At 34.8% G+C, this 24,406-nt stretch overlaps 1 protein-coding gene across 1 annotated transcript in view; it reads right to left on the bottom strand.

Moving 5' to 3' along the window:
* Positions 1-24,406, bottom strand: part of PHC3 (polyhomeotic homolog 3) — an 81,275-nt gene that overhangs the window by 34,342 nt on the left and 22,527 nt on the right. The window contains exons 5-9 of the mRNA XM_082840068.1: positions 22,752-22,910; positions 20,581-20,679; positions 13,943-14,189; positions 6,830-7,701; positions 2,133-2,286 (exon numbers count right to left, since the gene is read on the bottom strand). Of these exons, the coding sequence (XP_082696194.1) occupies positions 2,133-2,286; positions 6,830-7,701; positions 13,943-14,189; positions 20,581-20,679; positions 22,752-22,910 (1,531 nt within the window). The remainder of the gene's footprint in view (positions 1-2,132; positions 2,287-6,829; positions 7,702-13,942; positions 14,190-20,580; positions 20,680-22,751; positions 22,911-24,406) is intronic.

The following is a 24,406-nucleotide window of genomic DNA, read 5'->3' as shown; positions in this document are numbered from 1 at the left end:
TTATTAGGTAATTAAATCACAGTCACAATGCAAGGTTAGTATCCAATTAAACACATATTTCTGCCTTTAAATCAAAATTCCAAGAAATCTGCAGCAACATAAATCCATTTTCAGTGTATACAAACTACAAAGATTTAACACTATAGTTAGATTTTCTTAAATCTATCTTTTGAGGTATTATTTTGAATAAGCAAAGGCAATAATATTGAACTTGTCTTAAATATTTTATATCATTTTATTGACTAAATGTTTTCTATTTTTCAGGAAGGGGAAAAAGTTGGAGGAAAATTGGTTTTCCCCCTCCATGTTTTCCAGAGATTCATATTGGTAGTAAGGGATAAAAGCTAGAAAGAAGAGAAGGGATAGAAATGTGGCATGCTGAAGAAAAGAGAGGACAAGGGCTGCTTTGGTAGCAAAGTCAGTGCCCCGTTACAGTCTGTTTCCATGCCTGTTACAGTGGTTCGTCTTAACTGAAAGTGATCATGAAGGCCATGAGATATTCAATAGAATAAAATACTTATAACAAAGCCTGAACCAAGATTAGTATTATCTGGATAAGTGGTCAGTAAACTTTCTATAAAGGACATATGGTCTCTGCAATGACTCATCTTTGCTGCAGTAATGCAAAAGTAGCCATAGATAATATCTGAACAAATGAACGTGGCTGTGTTGCATAGAACTCTATTCATGGACAATGAAATTTGAATTTCACATAATCTTCACATGACATGAAACATTACTCTTCTTTTGATTTTTTTTTCAAACATTTAAAAATTTTAAAACCATACTTAGCTCATGGGCCATACAAAAACATGCGGCAGGAAGGATCTGAAGCGTGAGCTATCATGTGCCAACGCCTGATCTAAATAAAATACTAAAAAAAAAAAAAAAAACCCTAACACAGAATATATCTTTTTTAGGACTTAGATACCGGGCTATAGATTATAATGTTTTAGTAAAATACCTAGGATTCACAGTCACTTTGATATTATGAGGAGGAGTATAGAGAAGATTTACTTGAACTCGTAAGTAGTTCTGAAGTAGTGAATAAGAATTTGAATGCTTAAACTCAAGAATTTTTTAATCCATGTCCCTAGTAAGAATTAGTGAGGCTTAATTTAAGTACTGTCTGGGAAAGAACACTTTTAAAAGCATTTACTCAGTCTGGGTCACAAGCAATTATGACAAATGTCAGATATGACTTCAAATGCTTTGTGATTTTTTTTTTTTTTTTTTTTGCGGTACACGGGCCTCTCACTGTTGTGGCCTCTCCCGTTGTGGAGCACAGGCTCCGGACGCACAGGCTCAGCGGCCACGGCTCACGGGCCCAGTCGCTCCGCGGCACGTGGGATCCTCCCGGACCAGGGCACGAACCCGTATCCCCTGCATCGGCAGGTAGACTCTCAACCACTGCGCCACCAGGGAAGCCCATGTTTTGTGATTTTTGGAAAGTATAATTGAAATCTTCTGATAGAACTTTGATTTATTCTAGTTTTTAAGCTAGAAATAGCTTGACACATAAATCTGAATGGTCATATGAAACACATCTGTACAAACTACTAGAAATTCAAAGGCTGAAATACGTTTTTGATTTGGGTAGTTCCTCAACAACTGTTCTAATTATTCCTCATCAAAAAAAAAAAATCTTGGGACTTCCCTGGTGGCGCAGTGGTTAAGAATCTGCCTGCCAATGCAGGGGACATGGGTTCGAGCCCTGGTCCAGGAAGATCCCACATGCCGCGGAGCAACTAAGCCTGTGTGCCACAACTACTGAGCCTGTGCTGTAGAGCCTGCGAGCCACAACTACTGAGCCTGCGTGCCACAACTACTGAAGCTTAAGTGCCTAGAGCCCATGCTCTGCAACAAGAGAAGCCACCGCAATGAGAAGCCCGCGCACCACAAAGAAGAGTAGCCCCCACTCATTGCAACTAGAGGAAGCCCGTGCACCGCAATGAAGACCCAATGCGGCCATAAATTAATTAATTTTTAAAAAGTCTTGAATTCTAATCTATGTTTTGCAGCAATTAATTACACATCAAATTAGTTTAATACCACCTCTATTGAAAAAAACCTTTTTCCGTTACTAACATTTCTCTAATAGAAAATTTCCCCAAATTCAGGCATTTTCTCACCTAACAAAGGATGCTCAGAAGTCAAATCTTCTCCTCTCCCCACAGTTATAGCTGCTGGAGACAATGTGGGTGGTGGTGGAGTTCTATCCATTCGGACACATTCTTCTGACTCCTCTGGCATTTCTTCTTCACATACATCTTCTACTTGATAAACCTGCAACGACAAACCACGCTGCCTAAAAATGTTTCTAAAATACATTTGATAAGGTGTTCTTAATTTAATGAACAAAATAACTTCCGAGTGTTTTAAAAATTAAAAGGCAAAATGACTATTTGACAGATTGAAAGGAAAACTTTAAAATCATTCAAATGAAGTTTTTCATAATCCTTGACGATTCATGATACTTGATGATATTTCACTGAAAGCAAACTGTGGATCAGTACCTAGGCTCTAAATCACTAAGGTTTCCCAAAGGTGATAGTCAAGTCAGGACATATTTTTAATTTTGTTAATTTTTTAAAATGTTTTGATTTTATACACTCAAACAACTATTTGGGGAATTTACTATAGTTTCTGTTAACTTCCACTGTCATAAATCAAAATAGATACTAATATTTTTCACAAGCATGTTAAGTAAATCTCCAAAATGACACATATTATATAAGGAAATGCACTGTTTAAAGGACTACATCCCAGGTTTTTCTTTATTATATTTATGTGAATTAAAGATTAAATTTTGAAAAGTAATGTCTGAGTACCCACAAAAAAGGTATGTGATTACATGTTTAATCTTCTGATCTACTCAACAATCTAATGAATTTTTATAAGCTAGTATCAGTTAAACAGAAAACATCTGTCCTTGAAATAACACACAGACTCCCCCATCCTAAACCATTTGACATATTACTTTTAGTTCTTTAATATTGTTCCATACTTATAGAAGAAAGTTACATCTTTAATTTAGCTACCTTGTTATCCAATGGTAAAGATAATACTTAAGAAGAAAACATGGACTCAAAAGTACTCTGAGAAGGAACTTTAAAAACGTCTAACCTATTATTGATTTTTTATTAAACTTAAGGCTGAATTTTCAAAGTCCACTTGTAGAGACTGACATAGGTATTTATTTTGTCATTGTTTTTTATTTAATCATTATTTTTGAAAGATGACAGGTCACCAAAAACAAAGCCACAAAGCAATTTACCCCCTTCTTATATGTACAAAGTTTTATTACTTACATTTATAAAAGTTGTGAGTTTTTAAGATAACCTACCCAAACTAATATTTCTAATAAATATCAAAACAAAAAATGTTTCTTCAACATTCACAAAAAACTTTTAAATGATCTAATATTGTATATATTTTTAATCAAACTATTGAAAAAGTTTGATTTGAAATTAAATATAAAAACAATCAATATTTCTGAAACCAGCATAAACAATGTGTGATAAAAAGGACTTGAAGTTTTACCTACAAAGGCATATCTAACAGCAATAGAATTTGAAAACCAAAACAAACAAAAAAACCCCCTAATTTTTCAAGATAATCTATTAAGAAAAAAATAGCTTTCTTTTTTTTAAAATTAAAAAATCCCTTTGTTACTGATAATTTTATATCAAATATAATATCCAGAGCTGTGATTCGAATCAGCTACTAAGTAGGCAACATTTTTAAAAGTTATTTGCTCACAACCCTGAATCTGGAAACCTGTTTCACTAAGAGAGAGTCCTTGCCTCATGTCTGGATCCTCAGGAGTGAAAGCAGTCGTTCATTACTGTACAGCGCAACAATGATAGCTGCTAGTATCTGTTCATGGTAATTTTTTTTAAATGATGATAATGTCCAATACAGGGAAAGTCATCCAAAAAAATGTCCTGGGGGTTAAAGGAAAAACAAAAAACAAAAAACTTCTAGTGAGGGGCACCTGCTGTAGTAGTGATTACCTTAATTTGGCAGAGTGGTGGGGATGTTGATTCAGAGGTAATTAGGCAAGTAATGGTTGTATCAACCAGCTCAACTGTATCTATGTAGCATTCCTTTATTAGATATTACTTTTCTTCCAAAGATCATCTTTTCATAAAATGCTGAAACTCTCTCTTTAATATTAATGCTGTCACAAGTTTTTCAAACACCTACTACAGTACCTTTTAAGGAATCAAAGATCATGCATGAGCATGCATAGTATTCTGATTTTTAAAATATAATGAGTTTTAAAGGATTAAAAGAGGCAAACACAAATAACATATTCTGAAATAATCCAACAAAGAATACTGTAAAATATTTTTCGTTCTTTACAGGTAAGCCTAACTGTACATACTTTCTTCCACATCCCCCATGTAAAGGCAAAGTAAGTTAAAGAATAAAAGAAGTAGGCAAAAGCAAATCTGTCACAGACATCTGGCACCATCAGCATAAAAAAAATCTAAGTGCGACAACTAAAAGACTGAATAAAGCAAAGAAGTGAAGGTTTTGCTCACAAGATCATTTGGAAACTGTACATCACAATTTCTCTTTAGTTCATAACTATGACTATTCTAAAACTAACACTGGCTGCCAAACTTACCTCAATAAAGTACATTAGTCCCATCTGTCTCCTTTCCCTAAATAAACTGTGGAAAACATTTATTAGTTCTAAATTATCTACACTTACCATATCTTACTTATCATACCTAAATGTCAATGAAAAATCTTTTAAAAAAGCATACTGATGTTACTTTGAAAATTCACTTATCTTTGAAAATTTCACATCTCTTAGAAGTATCTCTCTACCCTTGAATATTTGAAACAACCAGAAAATTGTGAACGAATGTGTAATTCATGAAGAAATGGGATGGTTAAAAAAATTGATTTGATAAAGGTAATAACAGAAAAATACAGCAATTTAATAAATAGGCTATGGTACTCAAAGAAAGGTAAAAGATAAGAACAATAACATGGAAACATCTGTAGCAAATATGACCATACCAGTGATAGCAGAGAAAGTTATTCTTCTCATGAAAAAAACAATTCCAAAAATGAGGTAACATAAATTTTAAAAAAACCAAAATTAATAGAGGGCAGAAAATAATAAGATCCTAGATATTTTTAACTTTAATCCAAGTGTTGTTATGTTTTTGATATTTCTATCCCAAACATGTTCTTCCAAGGTCTGCCCTAACAAAAATAATTAGAAAAATATAAGGCATATAGAGAAATTTTATTTTTTTACTTGTTAGAAACCAATTCATTGAACTAGAAAGTGAGAATATAAATTCAAATTAAATTTGATTTCTTTGAAGGTACTGTACATTTTTAAGCCTGTGTTTTTATATTACAATATCCATTGTAAACTCTTCAAAAATACATTAAAAGAAAATATAGAGACATAATAATTGAAATACAAACTTATTTCTAGATGCCCATTGTTGTCTTTGTCAAATTCTGTTCTTAATAAAAGTGAGTAGGAAGTGGAATTCAATCTCTTCATGCCTATTAAGATCAGTCAGAATGACAAGAATAAAGAATCTATAAATTTGCATCCTGAGCACCAAAATGTTTCCCATTAAGGAACAGACTTTGAAACCCCTTTCCTTTCTGAGTTTATGGTTACTAGCCTTTAAGTGATAAAATCTCTTTAGTGAGGTTTGATATAAAACCTCCTTTGGGGGGGGGGTGGTGGTGGTGGGATGAACTGGGAGATTGAGATTGACATGTATACACTAATATGTATAAAATAGATAACTAATAAGAACCCGCTGTATAAAAATAAATAAAATAAAATTCAAAAAAAGTAAAAATAAAAAAATAAAACCTCTTTTGAGAATATTGTTTTCCTCAGTTATAAATTAATTATGAATTTGATCATTCTAACATTTAGAGACCTTATTTCAATTTTTATTATAAATTATTTTATAAATTTAAAAGTCCTTTATAGAATGTTTAAAAGAAAAACATTTTTCAGGATAATTTTCCTCTGTAGGCAGTATGTACCATTTCTAGAGGTTTATTTTGATAAATTTCACCACAATCTCAGTTACTCAAAACTTTTACTCCTCCCAGTGGATTTTTTCATCCTCAGTATTCAACTCATCCGCTGAGATTTTCTTAGCTTTTTAAATGAGAAATATTTTAAGTACATATTCTCCCTTAGTAGAAATTTAAAACTCAGTTTAATAATTCTAAAAGATGGCCTACAGTTAATGTTGTTTTTGCAAAGTTGGATTCTTTCCTAGAATAACTGGTTTTTACAAAGTTTTAATTACAAAATACAAGTTTACCAAAAAATTACATCATACAAGCATACCTCCACCTTGAAGCAAAAGCCCCATAAAGGCCTAGTACTTCAGAATGCATACAACCAAAAAGGTTAGCTAGATAAACCATACGTTTAAGAACATACAAGCCAACAGAAGGGATCTATGAAGGATAATCACCTTAAGAGAAAAAACTTTGTGCAGATGACACTGGTTCAAATGCATTCCCTTGGGGAAAAAAAATCAACTCTGTAAAGATAGCAGATGGATTTGTTTAAATAGTAATAAAATTAACGAGGGACTTTAATAACCATTACAAATTATCAAGCATGCAACCATACTACAACAAAAGGTATTTTTTTTTTTTTTTTTGCCCATACAGCATGTATGTCAGATACTGACAGATGGAAATTTCAAGCTTTTAAATTCATTGGCATTTAGATCTAATGATATAACATAGCGTGGGAGAAAACTGTTTTTACTTTCAGGTCGGCAAGAAAGTCAAAGAGCTTCCAAGGGCTTACCACTGGTGGATCAACGGATGCTGGTGGTTGTACTTGTAGGTTTACCGCAACAGTCTGTGGAGGAGGAAGAGTCTGAAATGGCAACTGGACCAAAGCTTCTGCAGCTGGAAGCTCCTCTTCTGACACCAAAGCATTCTGCACCAAAACCTGGCCCTGGGACAGAATTTCAGGCTGCACTTGTAAAGACTGCATAGACTGCAAGGGCAGTGGTGGAATCTGAGCTGGAGGAGATGCCGACATCTGCGGAGGGGTTGCAATTGGGATTGGAGAGGACTGCAGGGTTGAATATTGCTGGTGTGATGCTGGAGACACAATCTGCTGACCTGGGGACACCAAGGTGGACTGCTGAACTGGGCCAATGTGTACAACAGGGGAAGCTGGAAGTGGAAGATGGGATGGAAGATTCAGCTGTGCTGTAGGTTGCACCTGATTAGCAGTGGACTGCTGCAAGTTTGACCCTGGCTGGAGAGCTGATGACACAAGTGGGTGTGGCTGAATAAGTGCTTGTGGATGAATAATTATAGTAGGAGACTGACTTGGTGAATGAGGTGGTGGAGGAGACACCACTACAGACTGCTGTGCTGACTGTGACTGGCTAGGAGACACTGGTAAAGGAGGGGGATGACTCTGAATTGGGGAACAATGCTGTGACTGGGCACTACTGGGAGCTGGAGGCAGGCCGTGGTTTTGGAGTGGTAAACAGTGCTGGGATGGTGGTGGGTCTTGAGTTGGACTTTGAAGTGTGATTGGCTGAATTTGCTGTTGCTGCTGCTGTAGCATCAGCTGATGGTGGGAAACTTTGGGAGGTGGTGAATGAAGAGGAATCTGCTGATGTTTTATTAGAGGATGAGGCTGAATTGGAGGATATGAAGCTGTGAGAGAAAAAAATGACAATTAGTATTTATTTCAAAAGTAATCACATAAATTTTAAAATAAATCTAAATGAGGAACGTTTTCGCATCAGAAGGTCATAATCATCAGAAATCTATTACAAGTCTTCCCAACAAGAATGGCTCAAAAATGTAATGACAAACAACTTTTCCTTGGAAAACTACATAATTTCATAAAACAAACTGTACTGTGATAAGTTCCAAAAGAAAACTGCCTAAAACAACTGATTCATAAATCTGAATCTACACGATTTATTCTTATTAAATTTTATATGTCACCAGAATATTTCCATTAACTTTTAACAAAGTTTATCCACTTGAATTCCTTCTCTGGGAAGAAGAGGAGTGTAACTGAACAAGTGTAATATAAATAAAGATAACTTCAAAATCATAAAATAAAGGTCTCATCCTTTCTAATCCATGTCTAACCATTCTTCCAACTAACAGTCAATGTAATTACCTATCAAGCTTCCCAAATAAGTTCCCCAATTTGAACCGAGATGAATAGTTGGTACTATTTGACCCAGGAAAATATTTTGTATAAAAAGTTAATTCACTTAAGCAAAACACATGTGTGAATCCTACAGCATGGTTAAATAATCACAGTAACTAAGAAATGAAATTTCAGGGGCCATTCCAAATCCAGGAGAGCAATAGTTTTGCTTGCAGAAAAAATGACGCAATCAGCCATGCTGTCTAGACAAATGATCTTGTTTTACTTCTCTCTCCCACATACACTAAAAGAAACCTACAGTAATCTATAAGTGATGATACCAGTTTTCTCCACAAGGGAGCCACTCATAACAGGAAATATATATGTAAGAATTAGCAAAATCAAGTAGAAAGTAGTTTCCACATCATTATGCCTCTTCTGCATACTGACTGGTGCATATGTTCACAAAGAGGGAGATGCTGGTGAAATCCTCTCTATCTAAATAAGAATGGAAACTGGGTTCACTAGAAGATAAACTGAAGATTACTTAATATTAATATAATGTAACATTATCACATTTAAAATACACCTGAAGACAGGCAAAACTTTTTTCTTAATCTCAGACTGTAATGCCTTGTATCTATTTTTACATTCAACCATTATTTGTGACAGAGACCTTATAAAAAATTCTAACAACTTTTTTTCAACCTTTCTGTATTTGGTTCATTATTATTTGAAATTCTGGAGATTCTTTAAGGAAATTAACATCTGATTAACATCTCAAGAAAGAAGCATTTAGAAGGTTCAACAAATACCCACGAATTGTTAAAAACAAAATGGAAATTAGATCTAAAATTTCATCTAACAAAGTAATTTTCATAACTAGACTAGCATTTCAAACTAAGAGTGAAAATTTTATGTCAGCACTTTATAAATGTGTTGATAAAGACTATTATAGAGTATTCAAAAAAATCTTGGACTTTTATAGAGTACCTTTCCACCAAGGGGCTTAAGATGCTTTCACATCTCTCTCCTTTGTACTCACAAAATGCCTGTTGAGTAGGTACCCTTTTACAGATAAGGAAATAGAGGTTTAGCAAAGGCCCACTTTAATTCAATTTTTAAGTTATAATTAAAATTTACCATATTCTTGAAGTACAATGGAGATTATATTCATGGGAATAAAAAGTCTTTCTTTGCTCTAGCAAGTAAGCAATCTTTGCCTTCTAGAGCTGGTAATTCAATACAGTAATAGTTATCCTTTCACCTAAATAAAATTTTTGTTTGATCAGAAATCAAAATGAGTCTATATATTTTATATTAGTCCATTAAGTCCAACTGACAAGCACATATACTACAGAATAACTGAGGATATCTTAAACAATACTTCCATATAAGAAAAGTCCTAGTGTTCTGGAGAATCATGACGTGTGTTAATTTCTCTGATTTTAATAAACACTTTAGTATTGTCAGGGTGGCCTTATAACTGGAGAATTAATGATTGGCATCATCTCTCACATATGCAGCAGAACCTTTTATTATTGCAAATAATTAAATATATTATTGTAAATTATTAAATATATTACTTCATTCAGTAGTTACTACAACCCCATGAGGTACACAGGGTACTATACTAATCCAGTATATTTCAAGTGAAGAAAACTTTCAGTAGTGAAGTGACTTGCCTAAAATCACCTGGCTATTAAGAGGCAGCGCTGGGTATAAAAGAATCCACAGTCTTAGCTGAGTCTAGGTTCCTATTATGGTCTGAATGTATGTGTCCCCCAAAATTCATGTTGAAGCCCTAACCCTTAATGTGACTGTGTTTGGTAAGGGGGCCTCTAAGGAAGTAATTATGGTTAAATGAGGTCAAAAGGGTGAGGCCCTGACCCAACAGGATGAGACAGAAGAGAACTCAATATCCTCTCTTCTTGCACTCAGATGAAAGACTGTATGAGGACACACTAGAAGGCAGCCATCTGCAAGCCTGAAAGAGAGCGCTCACCAAAAACCAAACACTGCCAGTTCTTGATCTTGAGCTTCCCAGCCTCCAGAACTGTGAGAAGATAAATTTCTGTTGTTTAAGCCAGTGGTCCCCAACCATTTTGGCACCAGGGACCACTTTCATGGAAGACAATTTTTCCAGGAACGGGGAGGGGGGCAGATATGGTGGTTCAGGCCGTAATGTGAGCAATGAGGAATGGGGAGCGGGAGATGAAGCTTCACTACTCACTCGCCTGCCGCTCACCTCCTGCTGTGTGGCCTGATTTCTAACAGGTCGAGGACTGCTACTGGTCCGTGGACTGGGGGTTGGGGACCCCTGGTTTAAGCTATCTAGGCCACGGTATTTTTTTATGATAGCCTAAGCAGACTAATTAGTCTTTTCACTACATACTGGATTAATGTCTGCAAAAAAAGATGCATATTTTTTCTAACTTATTTCATAAAAGCTCTAAAGACTGAGCTCTAATATAGTTCATGATAATTTCCAGACATTTGGTTAAAGTTTGCCTTTATTTTATATATTAAAAATAGGATTAATAAATATCAAGTGGGAATTCCACCCTCAAGAAGAAATGATGAAGAAAACTAAATGATGTTAGCACCCTAGAAATACATGTAAGGAAATAATAACCATGTCTGTTATATGTCTAGTATAATAATTACTAGACTATACTATGTTAGAATACAAGCAGATTTTTTAATACTTGAAAGTGACCTGCAGGAGCAAGCATTTTTCTAATTGAAGAAAAGGACAAATTACCAATTCAAGAATCTCAAAAAAAAAAAAAAATCTTAGCTTCAGATTAACTCCATACCAACAAGAGCAGAAAAACTAAAAGGGTAGAAAAATTATAACTGCTGCCTTGCCAGAAGATACAAATTGCTTTGAATAACTGCATTTTTAAGTTAAAATTGAATTTTTAAGTTTGGAAGCTGCAAAATTTATGTGGCTTAGGGTGTTCTATTTGGTTTTATTTCTAAAAAGTAACACCACAGAAAACTGGAGTTTGGTTAATACACATAAGCTCTAAATCTGGAATTGCAATTGTCCTGAAGTCTCAGGATGGTGTAAGGCCCTCTTACTCTTAGATGGTTTTAGCTTACTGGTCTCCTCCATACTTACATAAAATATTGGCCATCAGAGGAAGGCAACTAGAAAGATATTATCACACTATCAATGAAAAGGGGAAGAATAAGTGTTAACTTAGAACCAGATATTGTGAGTTCAGGGGGAATGAAAATCCAAAAGCAGATCTCTTTGCTTGAACTAACCCTGAAAGAGTTCCTACCTTTCTCTTTGAAAGGAAATTAACCTACCCTCCATTATAATCTATCAAAACTATAGAAATCAATATAAATTGTCCCCTGAGCAGTCATTCCACACACAGTGGGTCACTGCCTCTCCACACTAACTCCTTCCATCAACACTGGCCAGGGAATTCCCTGGTGTTCCAATGGTTAGGACTCTGCGCTTTCACTGCCGAGGGCACGGGTTCAACCTCTGGTTGGGTAACTAAGATCCCACAAGCCATGGAGCGCAGCCAAACAGAAAACAAAACAAAGAAAAACACTGGCCAGAGGCTGGTTTGAGGCTAAGAATACTCTGGACAATACAGTACAAAAATCCTGTTATCATGCCATATAGATAGCAGGACCTTGCACACAGATGTTTATAAAAAAGAATTCACATCTAACCATACTATGAGTGGATTTATTATTTATACATTCTAACAAACCCTTCACTTATCTAAGATTCAGATTGAAGAATTCTAAGCAGTGATACCTAGTTAGTACAAATGGAAAAAACTGTGCTATAACTTCCAAAATCCAAATGGAAAAAAAAAATCAACTATTAATCCAACAAATATTTACTATTGTCCACCTATTATAGATATAAGTACATATAAGGCATAACTTGGTGCTGTCAAGATAAAAGAATGAAAAGGTTAATCTGAAAAAGGATTAAAAAACTTAATAAATGTAAAGTACCTGACACTACCCTCAAAGAGCTTACTTACTGTCTAGTAGAAAAGCTAAGATCAATAAGTATATAATAACTATAAAAGAAAAAGTACCACAAAGAAATATAAAAATGCTATACAAGGGACTTCCCTGGTGGTCCAGTTAAGACTCCGCACTCCCAATGCAGGGGGCCCAGGTTCGATCCCTGGTCAGGGAACTAGATCCCACATGACACAACCAAGAGTTCACATGCCGCACCTAAAGATCCCACATGCTGCCACTAAAAGATCCCCGCATGCTGCAACTAAGACCCAGTGCAGACAATTAAATAAATAAATACTTTTTAAATGCTATACAAGTTCAGAAGGAGAGATTTCTAACTAGGGGAATCAAACAATTCCAAGATCTTGAGATTGCGTGATACAGAGAATGTTGGCAATATCGGCACAGAAGAAACATAAAAAGAGAAAAGGCAACCTTCAGCAGTGTAAAATGAATCTTTAAAAAGTAATGCAAAAAAAGAAAAAAAGTAATGCATAATTATAAAAGGATAGAAAGAAGATGCTTACCTGATGAGGCTGGATCAAAGGAAGATTTTTTTTTTTAATATAACATATGTGAGGTATCTAGCCCAGTGCGTCACACACAAACAAACACACACACACACACACACACATTCAATAAACAATAGTTAAACTGGTATAAAAACATATGTAGAGGGCTTCCCTGGTGGCGCAGTGGTTGAGCGTCCACCTGCCGATGCAGGGGACACGGGTTCGTGCCCCGGTCCGGGAGGATCCCACATGCCGCAGAGCGGCTGGGCCCATGAGCCATGGCCGCTGAGCCTGCGCGTCCGGAGCCTGTGCTCCGCAATGGGAGAGGCCACAACAGTGAGAGGCCCGCGTACCAAAAAAAACAAAAACAAAACAAACAAACAAACAAAAACAATATGTAGATATATTAAGAATAGGAGAGATCTAAGTATGCTTAAGAAGCAAAAGAAAGGATCCAGCATGAGGGAGACAAAAGATGCTATAATAACTATGAAAGAAGGTCAGGAGTCAGTAAAAAAGATGCAATCAATGACACAAGGAAATAGTGCTAACTTTAAAGAAGAAAGCAGATAATTCCTTATCCTTTTAGAAGTGAAGAAAGCTCAACACTGAGAAATTCTGAGATGAACAGAAGACACGGTAAGGAAACTCAGTCTGCACGGCCCCAGAATTTCCAGCATGAGAACCATGAAGCAACATTATCTGTAGATGGCAGAGGGAGCACACATGGGATTCAAAGGCTGATGAAAATGAAAATGACTTAGTTGATTCCCTGACATTTGCCTCTCAGAGATGAAATCAAAGATGGAAAAATAGCAACATGGTGAGGAAAATAATTATGCATAATCCTTATTTTTGGAAACTGATAAATTCCTTCCACTAATGACAATGTTAAAGAAAAATACATACTTGCTTTTTTTAAAAAGCTTTTAATTTTGTTCCACTAAAGCACATTAAACAAACCACAGGCAAATTATTTTAAAGCTAAAAGGTTTTATCGACATAACAGCAGACCAGCACATGATGAAGATGTTAATCAAATGTCAACTGACCCAAAAGATCTATTTTATTATTATAATTTGTTTTAGCTGTTGGGCTCTTTTGATTTCTCTTTTTTCAAGCTACACTACTGTTCTTTTGTTAACTTATAAAATTCACATTTTAAAATGTTTTAAAAGTATTCTCGTTCAAGTAATGGACATCTTTTGTTTTGCTCTGCCTGCTAAGAAAATGAATAATGCAACTGTTTTCAACAAAAGCTTTATCCCACCTGGTGCTATTAACTGGTGAATACTTGATGTCCGGGTGACAGCTGTGCTTCGTGATTCCAGACTTGGACTTTCTCCTTTCTTATTACTTTCTGGAGAAGGATCTCGTTGGCTGATTTTAGAACTGGTCACTGTTGTTTTGTTATGACAAATTGTCAATGACTGAGTTTGACTAGTACTTTTTGGCGGACCATTTTGTGAGCTAGATAATACACCCAACTTCTGGCTGCGTAATGTTAAATTCTGAACCTAAGAACCACATAACAAAAAATAAGGATGAAACAGATGGTATTAATTGATGTGGTAATCACTACCATTATAACAACAATGACAACACATTTATATTATGCTTTTTATATTATGCATAAAGCTACAAGCACTTGAAACAACTAATTAACCCTGAAGGAAAGGGGAGCTATTATTCTAAGTAATCATATCTTAAACATTAAGTGGCAATTTTTTAAAAAAGACATTAAGGAAAAGAATCGTTAAGAACTAAATGAAAATAGAATATATATATATATACATATATATATTGCAAATGAACTATCAATATGAGGAAATTACTCTGCAACATACTGCATTTTAAAGTTACCAGGTCAGAGACAGTCAAAAGGAAGGAGAACGAGGAAGAGCATTCCAGGCAAAAAGGAAAACTTGAGCAAAGCTGCAGAGGTGGGAGAGCCCAGGGTGTGGAGGGAAGAATGAGCAATTCCTTCTACTTCACTGAGTTCTCCATGACAGGACTGTGAAACATTTTAAGGCTACAAGTCCCTCATAAACTTGTGAGAAATTACTACGCACAATTAGGATAGTGTGGATATAATATTGCTATCTTAATAAAGATCAGAAAGATAACAAAAAAAGCAGGTTAATAGGTTTATAGAGATTATAAGGGAATATTAATCTTCTAAGTAAGAAGACAAATTCATGAAATCACCTACCCCATTGTGATAATTACGAAAAGCATTTCCTATTAACTAACTTTAAAGAGTTAGTGAGATTTTGTTGTGGTGGTTATGAAACACTCATTTGCCTTTGAGAACTAGAGATCCCATGAACTAAAGACATCGTGCATGGCCTTGAAATGGTTTACGTGATGACTCCTATCTACACCGGGGCTATTCTAAACACACTGCCAGTCTGGATGGTGGCAAGGATTATCCCAATTACTGTCACCTGAGGTCTATAACATTTTCAAACAGCAAGGCAAAAATGCCTCTCCAATAGCTTCCTAACCTTTTGCCTCAGATATGAATGCACCTAATACATTTATGCTAGCACTGGCCCTGGGAGGGAAACTGAAGTAAAAGAGATTCTAAAGTAACAAATATATTGCTGCTTTATGAATGTTCTTCAGTTTCATGCGTGTTCTGTCTCTACAGCTGTATCATTAACTGATGCTCTATACCTTCTCTTTCCAAGTGCCAATGCAGTGTTCAGCCAACAGCATATGCTGAATAAATGTTTACTTCAGGGCAGCTGAAGTTTTAATCAGTTCTATTCTAAGCTACTGAAAGAATTTTCTAAGTGAGATCATATGGAGCATCTTCTCTGATTTCTGTCAAATATTTCACAGCATTGTAAATGGACTAATTACTGCTGTATTACTGAAATTTAATGCAAAAATAAAATATGCTAAAATCCAGATTTCTCAGCTTGCCACTCAAAGCCCTCCACAAATGCTCAAACTGCTTTGAGCCCCTTTTTCCACTATTTATTTCACAATCCTCATACTCTAGCCAAACTGTTCTGCTCACCCTTCTCCAAACATACCTTGCACTGTCTTCATTTAGAGCCCTTGCTCAAATTCCTCTTTCCTCAACGCTGTCTCTTGAAGCCCAACACAGTGCTCAAGACCATTAAAATTCCTACCCATTCTCCCAAAGAAACCTCTCGAAGTCCCTGGTTAGAAATAATTTCTCCTCCCCTCTATGCTTTTCCCATAGAATTTGGATCATAGTGGCCTATACCAATGACAAACATCTAGCTTGGTTTAGAATTACTAATGTCTGTGTCTGTGAAATACTGGGACTCTGACTGGCAGGCTCTCATCTCTGACATTCATTTTTGTACTCCCCGCAATTCCGGCTGCAGACATAACAGAAACTACACAAGTCTGAGGTATTCTCGTATATCTGATTCTGAAAAATGTATTGCATGGATTTTGTTGCTCTTGTTGTTGTTAAGTATCTTGTTTTATTTATGGTTTTCTTAAGCTAACATTAAAATCTGTTCATGTTTTACCAAAAGAAATCTCAACAAATGTCTAGCAGAGGAATATTAAAATCTCTCAGGAAGCAAGGGAAAAACAGCAAGAAATTTAACATCTGCCATAAATAATGTATAAGGTGGACCACAGAATGATGGTAATCAAGGTCTGAACTATAACCTGAAAAACAAAAGCTTTCCTTCAAAGGAAAAGCATATTCAAAGTAAATGAGGATCTGACACAGTGAACCCTTAAGCTGTAGCAGTCCATTTCTATAGAATAATATATTTTTCTTCTAATTTTCCTTTTGTTTTCTGGAATTCTGAAAGAAAACGTATGCATGTGCATATTATATACTATATGTTATTTATATGAATAGATAAATTTTAGAATATGGCTTTACTATCTATGGTCATCTTGGCTTAAATATTTACAATAAATTTCAAACATGTAAACTATACTCCTAAAGCATATACAGAGCTAACTGAGCTGTTAATAGATCACATATTCAGATTTCCTTGACAGAGCTTCACTTTTAAAAAGAACCCACCCTTTCTAAGATAAAGAATATTATGGCATCTAATGCCCAACTTTAATTTCATCTGAACTTTTCCTGTGATCAGTTTGGGGAAACTTTCTGACTTTTGAAAAAGTCTAGGTTTCCCACAAAGTATTTTTGCTAATTTCACACCTTACATTTTTATAGTGGATTATCCAAATACCCTCACTTCAGTTTTTTAATTTGGATCTAACAAATAATGTGTGAATTATCGTAGGATCTCTTCTTTGTACATAAGGAAATTAAGAGTTCATGTCACACTGCCAGCAGTAGAACTGTTTCTAGCTTTTAAATTTAAAAGGCTGTTTTCCCCTCAATTCTTACAGAATTGCCCCGAGAGCCTTGGTAAGGTTTCTTACTTTTCTATAACATACTTTTAGTCTTATGATATCTTTCTGAAAGTCACATTTTTTTTTCATGATAAGGAGAAGAGATGGAGCATTTAAAATGGTAAGATATTCCAAATTTCTCATTTTTTTACAGTATGCTATAAATTTTAATACTGAGGAAAAATTAACTGTTATACTGACTTTTGTCAGTTAAAGAGTACTAAAATAAAACGTCAAATTTGGTATTTCTCAATTACAAATTAAATGTTTTAAAAACTGCAAATATATGTTTAAAAATTAACAAAGTGGAGCACAAATTTTTCAAAACTAACAGCCCTGAACTTGAGGAAAGTTACCACTGGAATATTCAAAATATTAGCATCACCTACCACTGTCAGCCTCATTCACTGCCACTTCTAAAGCACAGCGAAGAAAAACATTAGTAGAGAAGTTCCTAAAGATCAATCCATCCCTCTAGTTCCTCAGTCTATCCTTGAATTGAGTCAGATTATTAGAAAGCCACATACCTATACACATCAAACTGGACCCCAAAGAGCTAATTCTACAAATTACTTTGACTATGAGAACCCACAAAACAGACTGTGCTCTAGAGAGTTTGTTAGTTGTATTTTCCTAATAACTGGTTTATTTTACCTTGGAAACTGCAAAACCTTTAAATGGTTGAGCTTCTCTCTTCACTATTAGCTACATGAAAGCTAAGAACCAAATTCATGACTCATCTTTAGACAGTGCATAACAAAAACAGTAATTAGTAGCATGTGATATCTTATGTGCCAGGCACTATGCTGAGTGCTTTATTTATGATTACTGTCTCATTTATTCCTTATAACAACTCTGAGCTATTACTTCCAGTTCACAGTGAAGAAACTGAGGCTTAGCATAAGTAATAACAGCTAACATTTAGTGAGTGCTCACTAGGTAACAGACACTGTTCTGTTTTTCATTTATTAACCTATTTAATCCTCATTACAACCCTACGAAGCAATACATTTATTTTATATTGTTGAAACTGAGGTTTAAGGATATACAATGAGAAGGTGGTAGAACACATATTTGAATCCAGAGAATCTGGCTCCAGAGTCCAAACTTATAAACACCATGCTATACTATGACCTATCCAAAATCAATCAACTGGCAAGTGACAAAGCAACTGTTGCTGAAGTCAGAATATAAACCCAGGTCTTCCTATTCTCCCCTTTGCAGAAAAAGTACTAATGAGTACCTACAATATTCTAGACACTAAACATATATTACTCACTCTTCAACTTACCCTGCAAGTATATATGACTATTAGAGATGTTTGGTAACTTATCTCAAGTCATACAACTAATAAATGACTGCAGTGGGAGATGAACTTAAGCCCATGCAGGACTTCATGCATGTAATTTCAATGGCAACCACACACCTAGCTCCATGGCACTTTATCATTCTGGAAGTTGACAGGTTTTATAAAACCAAACCAAACCAAACCAAACCAAAACAAACAGGAAGATAATATCTTCAACAAATTCATTCCACAAAGAGACATTTAAAGTTTAGAGCTGAAAAAACCTTAAAGTTAACAAAAGTCTCATTTTGTAAATATGGAAACTGAAGTCCAAATAAGTTAAGGAACTATAGAGGGTCACAGAGCACATTATGAGAAACCGGAGTTTAACTGATCACCATCTTTATATGCTGATATATGAAAATTGGACTTTGTTATTAAATAAAATAGAGATTTATGAAAAATATCAAAGAATATTATTGCTATCTCATTTTTTACCAGATGACTGAGATTATTAAATTAAAAATTCGAAGCCAAGGATGACCTTGAGATATACCAATTTCTGCCATATGCAATCCAAAACATTATCTATGGAAAAATATCAAAATGGTATCATACAATATAAAAGTCTACTCAACTGTTTTAATTTAAAATTTACTCAATTTCATTCATTTTCATTAACTTTACTGAGGTGTGACTTACATACAATAAAATGAATGAACCAGTTCAATAAGTTTTGACATTATGTATATACCATGTTACCACCACCCCAATCAAGATATAGAACATTTCCATCACTCATACCCCTTCCCAGTGAATCGCCCCCACCTTCTGCCCCAGGTAGCACAAATCCATTTTTTTTCACTATAGATTAGTTCTGCCTGTTCAGAAATTTCATATAAATAGAGTCGCAGAGTATTGCACTCTGTGATGTCTGGCATCATTTACTAATTATAATGTTTCTGAGATGTACCAGTAGTTTCTTCCTTTTTATTTCTGAGTAATATTCCACAATATGTTTATCCATTCACCAGTTAAAAGACAGTGGTTACTTCCAGTTTGGGGCTATTCTGAATAGAGCTGCTACGAACATTCATTTAAACATCTTCATGTGGATATATGTTTTCAAATCTCTCAGGGTAAACATCTAGAAGTGGAATTGCTGGGTAACATGTTAAGCATATGTTTAACTTTATAAGAAAACTTTTTCAAAGTGGTTGTACTCTTTTACACTTTCACCAGCCACATATGATAGTGTGGTTCCTCCACATTCTCGCCAAAATGTGGCATTTTCAGTCTCCTTCATTTCAGACATTCTAGTGAGTGTGTAGTGATATTCACTGTGGTGTTGATTTATATTTCTAGGAAGATTAATCATGTTGAGCATTTTTTCATGTGCTTCTTGGCCTTTCGCATATCTTCTGTGAAGTGTTCAAATTTCTGCCCATTTTTAACTGAACTGTTCATGATCTTATTACTGAGTTGTAAACCCACTTTATATATTCTGAATACAAGTCCTTTGTCAGATATATGTATTGTGAACATTTTCCCTCAGTCTTGCCTCTTTGTTTTTGTTGCAATGCCTTTTGAAGAACAATTTTTAAATTTTGATAAGTCCAATTTATTATTATTTTCTTTTACAGTTAATGCTTTTTGTGTCCTATCTGAGAAAGCTTTGCCTACCCTGGAGTTGTAGAGATATCCCCTATGTTTTCTTCTAGAGGTTTTATAGTTTTGTCTTTTGTCTTTAGGCCTACATTACTTCTGGTTTATTTTTGTGAATGGGGTAAGGAGAAAATTAAAGTTCATTTTTTCCATAGTACCAAGCAAAGTATAAACAAAAAACTGAGTAACATTCTGCTCAATTTTTTAAGTTTAAAGTTTACCCAGCTCATTTTTAAATTTAAAAGCCATCATGACACGGTTATTACCTAACTGCTTACAAAGGAATCTAAAGAAAAGAATACATCTCACATAATAAATCTGCTTTACAATAAAACTAAACATACAATGTCATAGCAAAACGTATTAACTTTCACTAATGTCAAATAACCTAAGTATCCCTGTTTAATGGCATTATAATTTCTATAAAACCAAAAAATTTTCTTGAAGTTCTCACTGGATTAAATGTTGATCTGTAATGTGTGACAAAGAGCACTGAAACTATCAGTAACTTAAACACAAATGTATGTTTACCTTTAGCCTGAAGACCCAGACCTTAAGTACCACATTATGAAGCTAGACAAGCTCACCTGAGTAGCTGCAGACTGACAGGAAGATGACGATGACGACGAGACAACAGGAATGTCAGACTGTACAGCAGCCACAGTGGTAGCGGGTGTGAAAATCAGCTGTACAGACAGAAAAACCAAAAAAATACCCTAAGACAAAAGAACATGTCCCACACACAATGTATAGCAGGCAAGAGAGACTGAAATTTGTGACAGAAAGACAATGCAGTTTAGGATTGTCTCCTAAGCAAAAGGTCTTACATGACAAGGAGAACTTTTTGATAATAGAGAACTCAAAAGGAAAAAAAAAAAACCAGAAACATTTTTGAAACAGTTCATGATTCTGATGAGTAGAAAATAAATCAGTGCTCAAAAAAGAAAATGTATTTTGGCAATATGAAATCCTCATACCAAATTTTTCCCCAAATAAGCTATTATACTTAAACTTTTCCCAGCTCAAAACTATTGTGGCAGGATTCCTAAAATGGAAGTTAAAATAGGCAATCATAGTCACTGCTCTTGAATGCAAACTAAATTTCAGTGAGAAACATGAAAAGAAACACCAAAGTCTTTTCAGTCCTCTTTACTCCAAAGGATAACTATGCCACATGCTACGTTACAATATTTCACTCAGCTACACAGGATCTGTGTAGTACAAACCTAGGTTGCTCTTGATTTTAAAACTATTTGTAAAGAAATATTAATTCTAAATGTAAATGCCACAACATGTTAAAAGTCAACAACAAAGCAGCCTGCAAAAAAAACCTTCACATCAAAAAAAAAAAGAAAAGAAAAAGGAAAGACATACTTGATTTATTTAATTATCACCATCTCTTTTCAAATACTTTTTTTCAATACTGAAACAGAATGCCATTAATTAAAAAAGGCAATACAATCCACTCAGAGATTACCCAATCCAATTTAGTAAATTATGACAGTTGTTTCAAAGAACCTGTGAATACTCTATCTCAAAATTGCATCAAGTTATACAGTTCCTCAAAAGCCATTTCTGTTTAAATTAAAATTACCAATTAAAGGATCATTTAAACTTCAGTTCTTTACATACTAAATTTAAGTGAATTAAATAACAAGTATAACTTTCACAAGAAAGTAATTTCTAATACAAACAGCTAAAAGCACTATACCTAAAACGATGTTCTATCTAGCGTGAACCATATTAAACTGCCAGTTTTAGAAGTCAAAAACGGTCCAGTAGCAACCATTTCAAATGGTTCTCCCTAATTCTGAAGTATATTACTGATTAAATAAGATCTCATGGGGAAAAAACCCCAGAAATATGGTAATGTCTATTGAATAGTCTGTAAATAAAAAGAGGGTCATATCATTGTTTCCTGTTAGAAATATGATGGAAACCTTCTTTGCAATTTTAGTGTAGAACTGGGGATCCAGATATATATTCAGTTCACTGGATAAAAAAGAATATAAATAAATACATATCAGGGACAAAGTTCTTCTCTAGCTACCTGTAAAGACATCAAATAAAGTAAATGTCAACCAATTTTTACATTCCTTAAAGAAGGCTCAACAAGTAAATTAGGAAATCAGTAGATAACACAATAGCCAAATTAACATTCCTGTATTAACAAAAGATCAAAGTGAGCATAGGAACACAAATCACCTTGCAGATTTTAAGACGGGAATAACCAAAGCTAAGACTCATCTGGTAAATTATCACGAACTCCAATCCAGATTTCAGAAGATCCCACAATATAAATTCTAATTTATAGTTAACAACCAAGTTTTTTATGTTTCTAACAATTTCATCAAATCTAAGATGTCAAAGATATACGGTGATTTTATGTATCACTACAAGCACCAACTACAACCGTAAGATGCCATCAATTATAAAATGCATCTCAGTTTCAGAGATGTTAAAATATGAAAAAGGGTTTGAAATCAAAGAAATTTGATATTAAAAATTAATCACTCCTATGTTACAGAATCTGTTAGCTCCCTAATGCTGCTAATTACTATTTGATACACCAAGAAGGCCTACCAATTAAAGGTAGAATTTTTCATGACATAAATGTATAAGAGCTAGGCACATACACAAAAATTTTGTTAAACATTTCTTAAATATTAAAAATGCCTCCTATTGCATCAAATCAAGAAACATTTTGATCTCTCTCAAGTCTTTAAACACTGAAAAAATCTGGTAGCTCATATCTTACCATTTGAGCTCGGAGATACATTTGAGCTTGGCTTGCCGTTAAGGTAGGGGAGGTACTCCCTAGTAACATAGTCTGTTGGGTAATACTGCCACTGGTAGAACTGGAAGCCTGGGAACGGCTTATTAACTGTGCAGGTGTAGGAGAAGTAGAGAGGTTGATCTAAGGAAGAAAACATATCAGGTCATAGGCTTCCATTTCTTGCTTCCATGTCACTGAATTTCACCAAGCTGCAGTTAGGCAATCAATGGTATATATTGTGGCTGAGGAACCTAAGAGAGGGCTTCATCTTTGACAGACCCATCATTTCTATAGGCGATTATTTGCGCATATGCAAACAATAGCATGTACTGGTTAGTAATTAGGACAATTTTTAAGGATATCCTCATTGTGTTTCATAAGATTCCAACATCTTAAAATATCATTTCTACTATCTCCCAAAAATTAGGGCTATTGTTCCATTATTTTAATATTCCATGTAGTGACTTAAAACATTTGAATCAACAGTCTACATTATTTTGTCATTTTCTGTCACATTTCAAGGGATTTCTGAAATGAACAAAAGTTAAAACACAGATAATCCATGCACATGTATATAAACATACACGTAACATATAACTAGTATAAAATTCTCCTTCAAAAGCTCTCAGAAAAGAAGAAAATAGAATTGTTACTGGTCAAACAGACGGAAAACTCCTGAATATTGGTTACAAGATTAAATTATAAACACTAAAGCTACTGTTAAAGAATAAACTAGTGCATGGTCTATCTCTAGGATATATAAGAGACTGGTAACTGGTTGTACCTGTGAAGGCAAACTGGGTGGGAACAGGACAAAGGGACACATGTAGACTACCACATGCATACATGCATGCATGTATTATCCATTTTAAAAATAAATAATATTTTTAACGAGAATAACATAATGCAACCTCAAATCCTTTTTATGGACAATGTAGAGAATAAAATTAAGAAATAAGAAATAGTTTATTAGACTTCTGATTCAAGGAACAAGGCAGATTGAACTAATACATCCACGTGCCCAAATGCACTCACTGAAATGCAAGATCAACATGAAAAATTATAAAAATATATAACTGAACTCAAAAAAGGGGAAGGGAGGGGGAATTCCCAGGTGCCGGAAAGGAAGAAACTCAAAGATGTAAGCTCCAGCTGACACCAAGGCAATCTAGGGAGATATTGGCCCACAGAGATAGAAGACCTGATTTTGAGCCTATTTCAGGGGGGACCTAGAAGTAAAACCTGTTTTGAGCCAAGATCCTCAAAAGAGCTCCTCAATATGTGAAAAGGAGCTGGAAAAGCTCCACCTATGCGTCCTGAGAAGCAGCAAGAAAGGTTGCTATCTGTCCTGCCCCAGGTGGAAGGAGAGAGGCTCTTAGGAGAATCAAAACTTCAGGTTTGCACCACATAGGGGTACAGAATCCATATTCACACTACCTGCACAGTTCCATAATATATCCCAAAACATTAGCATTTGTACCAGTCCGGGACATTTGTTAAACTGAACAAGTGACTGGAGGAGGCTGAGTGAAAGCTATACAGAAGGACCTCTCTATACCGTTTTCATAACTTCCTGAGTCGATAATTATTTAAAAATAAAAAGTTAAATAAACTGCATAGTGGGTACACAAGTTGAT

Source organism: Leucopleurus acutus (genome assembly GCF_964270905.1).
Source record: "Leucopleurus acutus genome assembly, chromosome: 5".
Taxonomy (NCBI): domain Eukaryota; kingdom Metazoa; phylum Chordata; class Mammalia; order Artiodactyla; family Delphinidae; genus Leucopleurus; species Leucopleurus acutus.
This window is presented reverse-complemented; position numbering and strand designations above follow the sequence as displayed.